Source organism: Hesperophylax consimilis, chromosome 5 (assembly GCF_061612785.1).
Source record: "Hesperophylax consimilis isolate HC1 chromosome 5, BYU_Hcon_1.0, whole genome shotgun sequence".
Classification (NCBI taxonomy): Eukaryota; Metazoa; Arthropoda; class Insecta; order Trichoptera; family Limnephilidae; genus Hesperophylax; species Hesperophylax consimilis.
The window spans coordinates 11,206,872-11,223,073 of NC_142840.1; the positions used below are offsets into that span (position 1 = coordinate 11,206,872).

Consider the following 16,202-nt stretch of genomic DNA (forward strand, 5'->3'; position numbering starts at 1 on the left):
TGTACCTTCGACAAGACTCAAGAACAAGAATGTGTATGTACTTTCGACGGCGATTGCGACCGGCCTGGATTGGAGAATCGATACCCTGAAATCCGATTTTAAATTGAACCATTATTATTAACTAGCTGAAGACAAGAAAAACAAAATTGAAGTTCCCGAAATTAAAGTCAAGATACTGAAAAAAATTCTGAAACACGAAAGTTAAAGTGTAATTTTAGTGATTTGTTGGTGTATTATTAGTTTAAATTATAATTAATTTTTTGTTTCTTTTTAACGTTTGAGATTATGAAGGACTAAGAAAAAAATATGAAATTAAGGTTTATATACCGAAAAAAATCCTGAAACACTGAAATACGGTAAAAATGTTAATTTTATTATTTGTAAATGTACTATAATTTATTTTAGCATAAGTAGGTAATAATTGGTGCATAAAAATAGGGTGTAGATACTAAATTGAAACGGAAACATCTCCCTTATTTTAAGAACAAGGCTCTGACCTTCCTCTCATGTTGAAGGTAATGTGTGTAAATTTCATCAATTTCGGAATGAAACATTAATTTGCATTTAAATCAAATCCACCCGTGTCCGCCCACCACAGGCATTCTTCTTTATATTAACAGTCAGATAAATAAATTGTTTTCTAAATTTTCTAATTACACTTGAGTTTTTAAAATGTTATTTTACAAGCAATAATTATTCGCCTGAAACACTCATCCACATTGAAAAATCTCCTGATAAAAGATACATGACGCCAACGGGACTCGAACCCGTGTCCCTTCGATTTCCGGTCGACAGCTCTGACTACTGAGCTATGGCGGTTTATCTCTTATCCGCGAAATAATTCAATATATACTAGTGTTTCATTCAACAATTACTGCTTGTTACATTTTTTCACCTGAAAACAAACAACTTTATTTTATATGAGAAAGGCATTGTAAGTGCTAACTCTCTCACTAGATGGCGTCGAGACAAATTGTCTACATTTTTAGGTGAAATACTAGAACTTGTCAAATATTATTTATTATTTTTTTGGTAATGTATTTATTTACTACATCAGTACAGTAAAATATAAAATTGAATTAAAATTAAACTAATCAAAAACAGCAAACTCTTCTCAATTTTCGTATAGCTGACAAAACAACAAGCGGCGGCAAGTCATCAAATATTGGAATTATCAGTTTTTTTGTGTTAAAAAATTCCATGGATGCAAAACCTTGAATATCACTTTACATAGATGTCCCATATTCATTCCATTTCATCATAAAAATAAAAATAATTAAGGAAATGCATGAATTAATTAAATACAAAAAATAAAATTGATGATTTCCAATGATGTATTTAGATGCAACAGTCACACACAAGTCGTGTAATATTCTCCGTCCCTTTTGCCAGTATATATTATTTGAACTCATCTGAAGCACCTGGTACACATTGGGCCAATGCATTGCACCAACGTCGGCACCAACCCACCAATTTGGGAATTGTCGGCATCAAGATCCATCGATGTGTGCACGAAAAACTGACAATAATCGGGTTGGCCGACAACGTCGGGGGCCAACACGTGCTCTCTCCTATTTAGTTCCACTTTTGGCCGCTTGCGGTATCATACTTAAGCGAAAGCAATTTTTTTCATCAGATTATTAAAAATTATAAAATGGCTTTCTTCTCCTAATACGTAGTTGTAGTAGATGACATGCTATGATTTTTTTGTCGATTTAAAAAAAAAAAAAATTATTTTACTTTTGTACTTATGTAAAAACTTGAAAAACAATACTTCTTAAAACACTTCAGTAAGTGTATCTTATTGTTGTATTCGTAATTATCAATTATTTTATTTTTCTTTTCCAGTCTCTTCGAGACGGCTCAGACATTATTCTGGGCTGTTTTTGGTCTCGTCGATTTGGAGTCCTTTGAGCTGGAGGGAATAAAGATCTTCACTCGCTTCTGGGGAATGCTGATGTTCGGCACATACTCTGTCATCAACATCGTTGTTCTGCTCAACCTTCTCATTGCGATGATGAATCACTCGTACCAGCTCATTTCGGTATGATGCCTTGCATTATTGTTTTTGATCTCCGTATCACAAAACATTAAAAACATATAACTTATTAAAGAGTTCACTTTACGAAACTATCACTCTCACCAGTGCTGTCATAAACTCAAAAAGTAAACATTAAATTTCACATATAAAAAACAATTAATAGGTAATAATAATTCTAGTGAGGTTCGCAACAATTTAATTTTCAATCCAGTACTATTTTTTATGCTAATGACATCTATTGATATTTGTTTGAATTGTTATTTGTGTATATTAATGCCATCTATTGACATTCGTTTGAATTGTTATTGTTGTATATTAATGCCATCTATTGACATTCGTTTGAATTCAAACGATAAATTTGCACTTTTAACCCTTCGTCCCATAGGTCGGTAAACATCGACATAAACCTAACATAATATAATAATATAATATAATATAACGACATAAACATCGACATTGTGCTACAAGACCATGCACGGTAAAATTCCACACTGAACTGCGCTGTAGACTGTTACCTTTCTATAGTGAACTTAATTTTCTGCGCCGTGTCTTGTAATTTATTAATGAATTAATTATTAATAATCATCTAATGATGCAATGGAAAAACATGTGCGAAAAATGATATTGCTGGGACCGCGATATGATATTGGGATTTTCCACTTTCTGGGTGACTACTGCTCTAATCACTGAATTACATTCCAATCCAGTAAATTTTATTGCTGTGACCGGGATATGATATTGGGATCTTCCACTATCTAGATGACTACTGCTCTAATCACTGAATTACATTAACCTTTTTAATGCCAGTAGGTAGAAGTGTAGCTGTGCACAGCAGGCCGTGAATTTTTAATCAAAATAAATCATTTTTAAATCTTATTTTTATAAATTAAAAACATTACACCTTGAAAGGATATTTAAATGACTTACCAAATTTATTCAATATTCGACGTTTTTGCTTCCCTTCACTAAGATAAATATATTTTTTAAAAAAAACGGGACATATGTATGATACAGAGCTCAAAGAAGAGCGAGTAAACCACCTATTTTTCTATGGCTGGCCTGCTGGGCACGGCCAAGAATGCGAGTAAACTCGCTCTTGGCACAGAAGCGGTTAAAGTCCAGTAAATGTTATTACTGTGACTGGGATATGATATTGGGATCTTCCACTATCTAGGTGACTACTGCTCTAATCACTGAATTACATTAAAATCCAGTAGATGTTATTACTGTGACTGGGATATGATATTGGGATCTTCCACTTTCTGAGTGACTACTGCTCTAATCACTGAATTAAATTCCAGTCCAGTAAATGCTTAATGTTTTGCTCTCTGAATTCGCAATTTCATCTTTATTCAAGTATATTTTATGTAAGTGAACATTAATTTTATAAATAAGTACCTTTCTTAAGTTCTTTGTATTTTATAGGAAAGAGCCGACATTGAGTGGAAATTCGCCCGCAGCAAGTTATGGGTTAGCTACTTCGAGGAGGGTGGGACAGTACCGCCCCCCTTCAACATCATCCCCACCCCCAAGTCTTTGTGGTACGCCTCCCAGTGGGTTCAGCGCAAGATGTGCGGACACTCGCGGGCTAAGAAGGAGCACATGCGGACCATCAGGGTCAGTTTCTTATCCCAGATATGCTTGAGACAAGATATACCAGATATGCAAACAAGTCATTCATGCCATTTTGAACAAACTTAAAAGCAATATGTACTTTATTCCTTTACCTACTCTCTGACGTATTCTCTTTGTCGTTCAACCGACTAGTACGAGTTAACATAAAATATTATGCTTTTATAATATATATTTGTATTTGGTCAAAAAGGCATTGTACAAACTGTCATGAAGCTAATAAAATAGACATGTTGTGTTCATTAGAAATAGGTTCTCATCGTGGATATTTATATATAGAAATGATACCAAATATTGACATGAAATATTATACACTTGAAGAAAGTTAATTATAAAATATCTTCCTATTGACGTACTATTACAATAAATAGAAGTGGTCCTGCCGATGAGAGCTCTGTTGTTATGTAATTACCTCTATTTCTGAAAGAGGAAGTTACAAGAGATCTATCAATGGTATGCCTTTACTGTTAACAAGCTCATTCCCGTATCATTCCAGTATTTTATATCCATGGTTTTCACACCATCATCTGCAATAACACATATTACCAAAGCCATATCAAACTTCTTGAATCTGAGATAAAATAATTTATTTCAGTTTTAGGTATTTTATATGCCTTTGTATATTCTGTACATACATGCAGCATATTCAATCACATACCAGTTGCAACTGAATGGTGGTGATCCACTTTAGATAGTGGCTTTTACTAGATGGAAATATATCATTAGCATAAATGAATGCATCGAATGAATTAGAAAGGTCACTAACCTGCGGAGAGGCTGATTATAACACGGTTTTCCGAAACTGTGTGTAATGTTTTGTGGGTAGGTATGTACATTTTTAATGACGTCTAATAATAATGATTTAAAAAACAACTTCCTGAAATCGTTTTGGGGCATATAAAATATGTGAAAATTCTTTTTCGAGAATGTAATTTTTTGGGAATTTTTTTTTCATTACTTCAATGATTAACCTTTCTTGTGTTGGACTACTCAATCTCTTGACACAGCATTTTATTAATTGAATGATCGTCATGAAATGTTTGGGTACATATTAAATGTATATATATAAGATATATACGCTTTGTTGATATCGGCTTTTAAACAGTGCATTACTGTGATCTTACAGCGCCCTTGAGAGGGTTTTTCACAAAAATGACACTTCATAAATTATCCAATTATTATTATCTACTCTATTTACCTAACCTGTGTTTTATAGTATGTAATTATTTTATTTAAAATAGTAATTTTTAAAATTTTGCTGTGTAGAAAAGGAAAAGTGTTTTTTTATCCAGGAATATGACAAAATAGAGAGTATATTTGATTTTTTTGTTTAAGCGGAAGGTGAAGCAGGCTAATGAGCGCGATTTCCGATACCAGGTAAGTCGTAGTTGCCTTATTCATGTAATAATTATCTAACTAACTCTAGGCCTACTTCGTTGCATGTCATTAATTAGACTAAAACATGTCCATTTCAACAATAATAATCAACCATATTTAGCCCTTCTTCAAGTGCCTTTTAAAAGCTTTTTTTAATGTAACTAAAGATACTTATTGCAGTTAATAGACAACTTTTTTTAACATTTGTTATAGTACCAAATATGCAAATTTTCCTTCTGGTATTCTTGATAATAGTCCATTAAATATGACTTTAAGAACAGATTTTCTCTGATTTATTCTAATACATACATACAATAGCTAGAATAGTTTTTCAGATTTTTTTCTATAAAGCTTGTAATAGAATCGGAACACGATAAGAATCTGCTACATATTATTCCATAGAACAACAGTAAAATGCTAGCATTTCAATATAGCCATTAACTCAGCTGATAATCTTGTGATAAACTTTACAACAACTGAAGTGTAGGAATCGCATGAAATTATTATCTTGTAAACTGAACTTTCATTGTTGCATTGAAAGTACAACAAACTGACCTACTTCTATAAAAGTAGGTACCCTAGCTTTGCAAAACTTCTTCTCTTTTGAATACCTTATCTCCCATCTATTTGCCATAACTTTGTATCTAGTTTAAACAACGTTGTGTAAAGATTATTCCTCCTGATCAAAATTATTGGTAGGTAACTTAGAAAATTGTTGATTAGATCTGGAATTATTATATGGTAAATTTTGGATAGGGCCTGACACGCTTATTACGAATAATTTTTAGAAAAAAACTTTATATTCGCCTTAATTACTATAAAAGAAAACTTTTTGCATTTCGGGCGGCGGAAAATTATGCATTTTGATTTTCAATTGCATAAAACCAAAATTCACTTCGCGAATCGATGTGGCGACAACGCGACGCCATTAGGAACGCACTGTTATGTTGGTATCACTGATGCATTAACAAGAGCTAAATACGACCGTTGCTATCTTCGTGGGATGCCGAGGTTTGTGTAATATGGTTTGTGATACAAAGGAAAGTGCCCCTTAATAACGCCTGCTCGCGTCAAGGCAAGAAAAACATCCCAGTTTTCAACTAGTTTACCGGCTACGCTAGGTTTGTGTAACATGGTTTGTGATACAAATCAATGTATCAGGGATACCAACATAACAGTGACGTACCTAATGGCAGCTGATTGCCGCCGCATCGATTCGCGAAGTGAATTTTGGTTAACGCAATTGAAAATTTAAATTCATAATTTTCCGCCGCCCGAAATGCAAAAAGTTTTCTTTTATAGTAATTAAGGCGAATATAAAGTTTTTTTCTAAAAAATATTCGTAATAAGCGTGTCAGGCCCTATCCAAAAATTACCTATTATATTTATATAAATATGTAGATGGTCTGCATAGGTCACGTGACCAGTCAGGCTGTGTGCTCATTGTACTATCTCAAATGTTTCACTTCATTCCTTTGATCACAGTCCAGTCCCTTTGAGGGTGTGACGATGTCTCCTGTTTCCGCAACATGGTTCCCAGGGGTCTTATCCTCCTACCCGTCAAGGCGGGATATTGACAAAAACGAAACTGTTTCTTTATCCTCTTCACATTTCCAACAACTATTGGTGCTTTTCACTCCCCATAACTGCATGACATTGTTCTTGATAAGGTGGCAGTGTCGTGTCAATAATCTTATTACCTCTCACATTGAGTTTCTCTCCATTTTAAGAAAGTTGCCTATCTCACTTGCAGTTTGAACAGTCACTATAGATTATCACTATAGATTGTGTCTTTCTGAATAGTTTGGACAGTCTATCAGCACCACAAACTGTCTCATTCATAATGCTTGCAGTTTATTTTGGCAAGTCTGGAATAATCCCGTGTCAAAGATTAAAATATCAAATACAGCCAACTAAAAACCTTTACAAAAGACAAATTTTACTACATGATGTTTGTTACTAATTTCCAGAGTATAATGCGTAATCTTGTGCGGAGATATGTGACGGTCCAGCAGCGCAAGGCTGAATCGCAGGGGGTGACAGAGGACGACGTGAACGAGATAAAGCAGGACATCTCGGCCTTCCGTTGTGAGCTGGTGGAGATTCTCAAGAACAGCGGCATGAACACCTCAACGGCCAGTGGGGCCGGCTCTGGTGAGTTACATATTTCTTGTTTTACTTCTATTGCTGATAATTTAATTTAACAAAAATGCTTTTAATTTATTAAAATATAGTAAAAATGATAATACTTGTACATCCAAAAAATGTGAAATGGAAAAAAAAATTTATTATTTATGTTATTGCGGCCAAATTTTGTTTATAGTAACAATATTTGTATTGGTTTGGACCGCCATAAAAAAACCACCCACGCGACCGCTGTAGGCGGCTAAGTGGCTGTAGGGGATACTGAATTATTGAATAATAATATAATCATTTTACCATATATAAAAAATACATTTTTCAGAAAAAGTGGCTATTTTTGATATTTTAAGCAACTGATGTTATCTTATATAAATTTTCCCCTGTAAATATTCCACACTAAGCCCCATAATATAAATTTAAAACATTTATAAAAAAATGTATCTTCCCTTTTGTATAGTAATATAAATATTTTGCAGGAAAATCACCAAGAAAATTTTCAGGTTCAAAATTACAGTAGAATACCTTTTACCGGAATCAATAATTTAAAAAATTTAAAGTGCTTACCTAGTCTAATTTATGCGCAATTATTTTTAAGCATTTAAAAAGTCAAATCCATAAAGGTATTTCATGAAAAGTTCAATCTCAACCTAGGTTGTCAATATGCATTATCGCTTCCTTTTATATTGGCGTTTGAATAATCGGTAGTTCTACTGTAGATAAGATAAATAATAAGCTATTCATCAAACCTTTTGAATTCATCAATATAAATGCCGACACAGAACTTTCTTTCACAGGTTCTGGTGGCAAGAAGAACCGGCAAAAGGAGCGCCGCCTCATGAAGGGATTCAACATTGCCCCAGCTAATAATGTAACCCTCCCCCCGGTGGCCGAGTTTATAGCCTCCTTACATCATCAGGTTTGTGGGGATCAAATCCCAAGGAGACGCTTTGCCCACAACACAGAGCTTCACACTACCCCAAACCTAACCTCACTTTACTAAACATGGCTTTACCACTAATAACAGCCTGATAACTAATACTACAATATATGGTTATCTTCATTATATTCATAATTATTATTCCATTTTCAGCAACGTATACTTGGATGAGCGCAGCACATTATATATTTATTATACATATTGTATTTGTATGTTGTCATGTTAATGTTGATGTCAACCAGCCCCACAAATATAATGCTTTCTCACATTTAACTGTACAAAAATACTAATCATATTGTTTACCACAAAACATATTATCACACAAACTTTTTAACAGCCTAATGAAAAGAAGGTAACTTATCAATCATTTGGCAAGTTTTGCACTTATCACAGATTATACTTTATTATTATGTACCTGCAGATTGCATATAATATATAATTATATTTTACAAAATACATATTACTGTTAACAAAATTACGTTAACAATTTAATCAAATTTTAAGCACCTAATTTTAGTGCACAATATAGATTTAATTTATAAATTAAGTTAGTGATTGAATGAAAAAATCATAAATTTGAGTGCTTTTATCATTGAGGTATACAGATAGAGTCTATATTCCTTGCAAAATCGGTGTAAAATGTTGTTCCCGTACGGGAAGTAGGAAGGGGGGTGTGGCGGCTGTCAATGTCGCCCCGAATCCTTCCAACCACGAACAAACTCAACGAACGGACTGACTGCCCGCCACACCATCGCATGGAACATTTGGATTACCGGTGTTACAACTTCAAGCGTTCCTTGTGTTTTTTAACATTAAAAAGTCAATTCACACGACTGCTGATTTTGGTAAAATCCCATTTACCGATGAAAGGTTATACCATTACTTTCCCTATCTTTTCCAGTACGACTTGTAGAATATCTAAGCATGCTTGTCGGCTTTTTGAAGTTTTCGCCATAGACCTGTACCCGGCGAGACTGTAACCGACTGAAGCCCATGGTATCTCACAGCGGACAATGAGCCGATGTAAGTGCCCTGTACTTCGATAGTCAATATTGGCTCTATCTATATACCACAATGACTTTGATTGATTTTATTACTTCCACAATCTTGTGTCGTAAAATTATTGGAAACCTTTTCAGTTTTAACAAGTATACAATACATATTAAAATGAAACCACAAAAAAAAATGTCACTAAATTTCACAAAACAAACAATCATATTATGAAAATATGAAGGGTTCCCTGTCGCTGAAAGCTTTGTTGTGAACTCTCTTTCTGTTACATCATTTATGAAAAAGAGGTAGAGAGATTATAACTGAGTAATCAGCGACCTACCTTTACCTATGCAATTTGTTAACTAAATCTAAAACAATACCTATTAAAACACTACAGAAATCAAACCCACCTTACAGAAGTTACCGCAAATAAGAGGTTTTGAATTGCGATCTTCTTGTTCTTATTGGTTTGTCTCCATTTTCAGCATTCCGAGCAGGCCCACACCCATGGCCACCATGAAATATTTGGCTCCACTCTGTCGGGGATATTCGGAGGAGGGAGTGTCCACAAGCCTCCTCACCACATGAGGACCACCTCCCAGAGCTCCCTCAGCAGTGAGGCCAACCCGTATCACCGGGGGCTCACACTCAACATGGGAAGGTTACTACTCACCCTCTCACTCTCTGTGACGTTGAGATCATTTGGAGCACTTGCATTCAATGCTCATTTCACAAAAATACAAAAACAGTGTTGTGTTATGTTGTCCATCTATCACAAAAGCACTCAGTTAACATTATTTCAAATGGCGACTTTTATTACATCCAAAAAAGACTCAACAATGCATGGTTAAAAAACTTAAAAAATTGTATTACATACTTACATAGATATTTTACTCTTTATTGGGATTTACTTAGGCCCGGAATATCAGTAGGTTTTAAACTCGGCTTGGTTGGAATGTCGAGCTTAGCGCGGCCTGGAACATAAATAGGTTGTAAGCCTAGATATTACCAATATTACATTATTGTCCATGATTTTAATAGAGGAATGTGCTTATTTTTTATTTGTAAAACAAACTACTATATACGTGAGCGGTATAGGTACAACGATGCCATACCTACCGAAATTTCAGTAAGTACTACCGATTTTGGCAAAAAACTACTGATCTTCCGGTATTTGCGGATAATCTTCCAAAATTTTGGAAAATCTACCTAAATTCTTGAAAATACTGAAATTTTTAAAATTCGCTAAAATTTATGATAAATCTATCAAGGTCAGTGAAAAGATTCTGAATTATGGACAATTTTACGGAATGACTGTTATACCGGGCCTTAGCCATCTTATTGTCACTGAGATGTTACCATAATTTTATTTGAGTGATGTTAAAAATCTTTAGATTAGAATTTTGATATTAACCTTCAACCGCAAATGTTGGATACACAGTCGGACTAGTAAATGTACTGGACATTTACACATTAGCGGTTGAAAGTGAATGTGTCGATAGAACATATTTTAATTACTTTAATCACACCTAATACACTAACACTTCATCCAAATGCAGTACCAAACTTTTTTTTTAAGTTTAACTAAATTAAATAATGTTGTAAAATGACCTAGATGACTTCTGTTTAGGTTATAAAAGCATGGTAACTGCATTGTTTACACACCCGCAGAATTAACATGATTGACAACTTTACTAATCACAATACCATTAACCGCAAATGAGAGAAAGTAGATTTAATATGTCACATTGAAATCAGATTCCACATGAAGAGACCGGCAACCCACAAGCGACGCTGGGGAACTCTTATAGAGGCAGCCAAGGGGGGCCGAATGGGCAGACTCATTGGCAGGAGCAGGTGTGTGTCAGCAACTCTTTACTCCGGAGAATGCACTCTTCAATTGGCTACGGGAGTCCCGCCACTCGATATATCTTTACCCAAACATTCTAAAACATTGCTTACGATCTTCACATATTTATGTATACATATCGTCACAATGTTTGGTTCCGGCTTTAAAACATTAAACTGTTTTCAAAATTAATAAGATCCCTGGTAAGAGATACTACTTGGGACCCTCCTAACCAAATTGAAGAATTATTATTGTCATCCAAGGGTCTTCTAAAAGATTACGACAGAATTTATTTTTTCAAAATGTTTACAATTAAATTAGAATATATATTGTTAATATTGCACATATATTTTTTTAAAGCTCCACGTATAATCGCTTATTAACTTTTTTGGACTTGAAGCAATCTATAATTTGGGGACGCCAACAAAAATAGGTACACACGCTTTGATGCATGTCATCAAAGATACTAATAACAAGCTTCAATACTTCCTAGAATCATTGTATGATATTTAAATCTGTTCAATTTGAATAAATACTTGCCTGTAGGCACTAGGCACCATACTAGATAAAATCTTTTTTCCAACTCTCATAACCATATACACAATTAATAACTTTTAAAATATCTCTAATAAGCACATCACAGCTTCTTGTATTACAAAATTACTAAACACAAAACACACAAATTCCAAATTCATTTACACAAACAACCCTCAAGTAGTTGCCCCTAATCCTACAAAACTATTTCTTCTCATCTCTAATCATTGAATGAAGGGATACAATAGTCTTTAGATATTTACATCTTAATAATCTAATCGACCTTCATTCCAGGAGCACTAAGACAACTACTGTCCTTGTTATGTTGTTTAATCGTTGCTTTTATTCATCCTTTCCTTGATTGTATTCCTATTAATCTGTGACGCTTTCTGTACAGCGAGTGGCTTTCCAAATTACATCCTAATAGTGGCTTTCGATTAAAATATTATAATATATTACTCAACAAATATTATGCATTTGAATAGAAGCTTTCTGAGAGAGCACACTTACAAAACTTAAACTAATAGATACATAATATTTTCAACAATGTATATATTCTTTTGTAATGGGCTGACAGACATTGATTTCTGAAGATAAGCAGAATTTCAAAGGTTGAAGGTTCATTAGGTTGTCATTTGAATTTTTCAGATCTGAAGATTCAGTTTGTAACTCACACTGTAGGCAGGGGTCATCCCACAGCCACTCTAACAGCCCGCCGAGTGACAATACGGATTCCCCGAGCGACTCCAACAGAAGTCTCGAGAGATCCCAACCATCTAAAGCTAAGTTTGACTCACAAGGACATGAACATCGATCGCACTCACACGGTTAGTACCTAATAAACTACACATGTATTTACATATATGATTAGTTTTTTAAATTCTTATCAGCTTGGCGATAAAATAAGGGGTAAATACCTCCAGCAAAACAATTTATCAGCTTTATGCAATTTCAATTTTCTTCATTCTTTTTTATCCTAGATTTGTATATAAAAACGATTTCAAATTCAAGAGGACAAGTACTGCACAAACTCTTGTTTTCTTATCTCTCATAATATATTATTACCATACATTTTAGATATTTTTCATTATTTGCATCCATTCTCTAACTCTAGGGAGAGCTTTCAAATAAATATTTTTGTCATTAATCTTAATGCATGCCTGAAGAGTTACTTGGATTTAAACATCTTGGCATTATTTTATTAACCCTGATACTGATACATAATAATGTTTTATGCTTTTATTTTTATTGTACCTTATTTCCATCTCGGTTTAGGTCAATATTTTGTAGATAGTTTATTACTAACTTACTTATCATTATGCACTGAATACTTTTAGCTTTAGCTATGATGCACAAATTACAGATATTGCTCGTAAAATCAGTGGCGTGCTGTGCCATTTTTTTCGATGTTCTAAAATAAAAACTTTTAATTGGTATTTTAACATGAAGTTTTTTACAATTCCAACTTTAGTATCCACACAAAAAATTGGTATTAGGTGTTTAAATATTAAATAATTTTAAGCATTAATTAGTCGAGTGAAATATCAATACAAATTGAAAATATCTCCTGAGTAAAAATAAATGCCGCCAACGGGAATTAAACCCTACCTTTTGATGTCCGGTCAGGTGCTCTGAACCACTGAGCTATGTCGGCTTATTTCCAACCCGCCAAATAATTCAATATGTACTAGTACCTCAATCAACAATTAGTTTTAGTTTTTTTTCACCTGTAAACAACCAATTCAAATATATAAGCCGACATAGCTCAGTGGTTCAGAGCACCTGACCGCACATCAGAAGGTACGGGTTCAATTCGCGTTGGCGGCATTTATTTTTTTGAGAGATATTTTCAATTTGTATTGATATTTCACTCGACTAATTATTGCTTACATAATTATTTTTTTATCCTTTATGCTATGCATAAAACCTTGTGTTATAAACATTAGTTTATCATTAAAAAAATATGTTAAAATATTAACTAAAAAACATTTTATTCTGGAAAATCACAAAAATATGAAAGAATTCACGGCACGCCCCTGTTCAACATGGAGAATGTTGAATATGAATTAAAACAAATGGTGCTTCTTCCAGGGATCAGTGCATTGGTAGCCCTCAAGAAAAAACGGAAAAAGTTTTCAGATTCGCGTAATGCCAGTCCCGACCCACCTCCAATAAATCAACAACCAACCAAAAAGGTTAATCTTCTTTTACGTTTTCCTTAATACTTCCACAAATCTAAATCAAAACTAGTAGTAATAAGCAACAAGAGCAGATAATCTGTCCTCTATTGCTAAAATTATATTATAGAACCACTTTATATGTTTATTTTGGAACATTAAATACTTAATATTTTATATTGAATGTATTAACTTGACTACACAGATTCTGAAGCGAGCCTGCAGCGTGCCCATCAGAGTAGCAGACGCAGTTCACACAGCACATAGCCAGTGTCAGGACTCTACCGAGACTGTTAGACAGCCTGGTCAGTCAAAATACTAAACTTACTTTATCAATGTGCTGTCTTTTTTTTATGTATTAAAATCATTAATTGCAACAAAAGTAAAATACAGATCAGCACGTGAAGTATGAGACCCCTCTGGATGTCTCAGAATGCCAGTACATCTTGATTACAGATTCACCTAGAAGCTGGAAGCAGATTCTTACGTACATGTTACCTACACGTACATTAAAATATAAGTAAAAGAAACAAGAACATCATCAACTGTCAAAAGATTTTGACAGCGGTTAAATTTTTCTGATAATAATTACATACTACTAACATAAAGTGAAGAACCATGAGCAATTTGGAATACACTGTACAAACTAGTTAATGGTTCAATGGATGCACCTGATACTGAACAAAAAATAAAAACATCCAGAGACTTCCTGAGTTGTTCTTTGTTTATTCGTCAAAAACGAACTATTTCATTCATTCTCCAGTCCAAGTGCTACATAGGCTTGGAAATAAATTCAGTTCCATCGATATTTTCATTTATTCCATACTGAAATTTGAAAACATTTTATTTTGCTAATAATATTATATTTATATACACGTAACTTACTTTTTTATATAAATATTTACCATATACCTTAATTTTATTTTATTTTAATGCTGATTTTAGCCATTTACTGTAGGTAGGTATCATAATTTTTTTTTTCTCTTCTCTCTCTTTGTATACGTTGTACTTACGAGTATTACGTTGATTCATTTGTTCCTATCTTATTTTTTTTTAATATTCTATTGTTTGCTATTATAGTGCCAATGGGGATAAATTGAAATGCTTATCCCATTCATAAAACTGGGAGCAAATATATTATTATTATGTAAATTGTAAAGCACTAATGTAATTTATTAAGACTTGCTTTATGTAAAAGCCCCAAGGGCGTAAATAAATATTGATAGTTCTAGATACAAAAGTGTTCAAATATTACCTAGTACATATTATATCATCTACGTAGGTAAAATACTTTAAACATGCATTAATTGGTGTTTTCAAATATTGAAATTGACCAATAGACTGCTTGTACTCGGTTAACCCTTCAGGCTAATTTGTTCGCTTTTGGGAACAACTCATAAGGTATCACGGAAATCGCTGTCTCGCTTACTGTGGTGGTGAGAAATATGATCTAAACGGTGTTAGAAAAAGAAAACACCACGCTTTATGTTCAAATCTAAAAGTTAACCACAGAATAATAAAAATGTGCACTTTTATCAAACCAAAGGTGTCGACCGCAGTTTGAAAAAAATTTATGAGATTTTGTGAATTTTTGATATAAAACGACACAAAAGTAAGTTGACATTAAGATTTATAATACATTATTCTAAAAACATAAGTGTGTGATTTATTTTCATTATCAGTAATTTTAGTTATAAAAAACCTAAAGTGAGCCATTGAAATTTTATTGTTTGCTTTCATAATTTTTATATTTCAAAAAATGTATATGTTTATTTCTAATGATAAAATTTGAAAGCATATTTCATCACCAGTTCAGAAATATTCCATTTATTAGGATTTTATTGAAAAGCGGAAATACTCCAGACAGAATATGCTGAGGCCTGAGGCCTGAAGTCAATACCGCCAATGAACCATCCCCAGTAAATAAGCTAACAAGAATGCGTATATCCCTAGATAATTTTTTGTCTCTCTTGAACATTTTGCAAATGGTTCTTACACGGTATTGGACTTACACTGACGATATAGTCAATATACAAACATAATAACTTACCACAGTATTATTCACAAAATAATTAGTAAATCACCAATTACGGTGATTTATCATAGGTTCTAGGATTGTTAACATTTAGTTTCAATAATGAATGTAATTGCTTTGCAGAGCGACAGGGAATGACGCCTTCAACGACGGAGGAGAGTGTTGTGGGAAAGGGAGAGGTTGGCCCCAGAAAAGCACAGCACGCTGAAACTAAGCCTGCGGGAAGTTCACTTGAACCCCTCCTAACATCTTTAGATGAATCTCCATATAAGGTGGGTATCATTTGAAGAGATGCTAGAGAGCTAAAAAAGAGGAAAAACCCTATTTATTTTTAGTATGTAACAATTAACAAGGTCAAAACGGGGTTTCGCTTAAGTATACTTAGTCCTTTTAGATTTTAGAATCAGGAAGTAGTGGGTTCGATCAAAATATTAAGAACCCAGAGAAAATTTATTTTTATTTAACCTTTTTAATGCAGGAAGGTA

The 16,202-nt window shown here is 33.6% G+C and overlaps 1 protein-coding gene across 1 annotated transcript in view; it reads left to right on the forward strand.

The window, feature by feature from the left end:
• Positions 1–16,202, forward strand: part of Trpgamma (Transient receptor potential cation channel gamma) — a 291,674-nt gene that overhangs the window by 275,036 nt on the left and 436 nt on the right. The window contains exons 14-24 of the mRNA XM_089631611.1: positions 1,849–2,044; positions 3,467–3,658; positions 5,009–5,050; positions 7,021–7,204; positions 7,987–8,108; positions 9,608–9,783; positions 10,881–10,979; positions 12,154–12,332; positions 13,597–13,700; positions 13,888–13,987; positions 15,841–15,989. Coding sequence (XP_089487737.1) covers positions 1,849–2,044; positions 3,467–3,658; positions 5,009–5,050; positions 7,021–7,204; positions 7,987–8,108; positions 9,608–9,783; positions 10,881–10,979; positions 12,154–12,332; positions 13,597–13,700; positions 13,888–13,987; positions 15,841–15,989 — 1,543 coding nt within the window. The remainder of the gene's footprint in view (positions 1–1,848; positions 2,045–3,466; positions 3,659–5,008; positions 5,051–7,020; positions 7,205–7,986; positions 8,109–9,607; positions 9,784–10,880; positions 10,980–12,153; positions 12,333–13,596; positions 13,701–13,887; positions 13,988–15,840; positions 15,990–16,202) is intronic.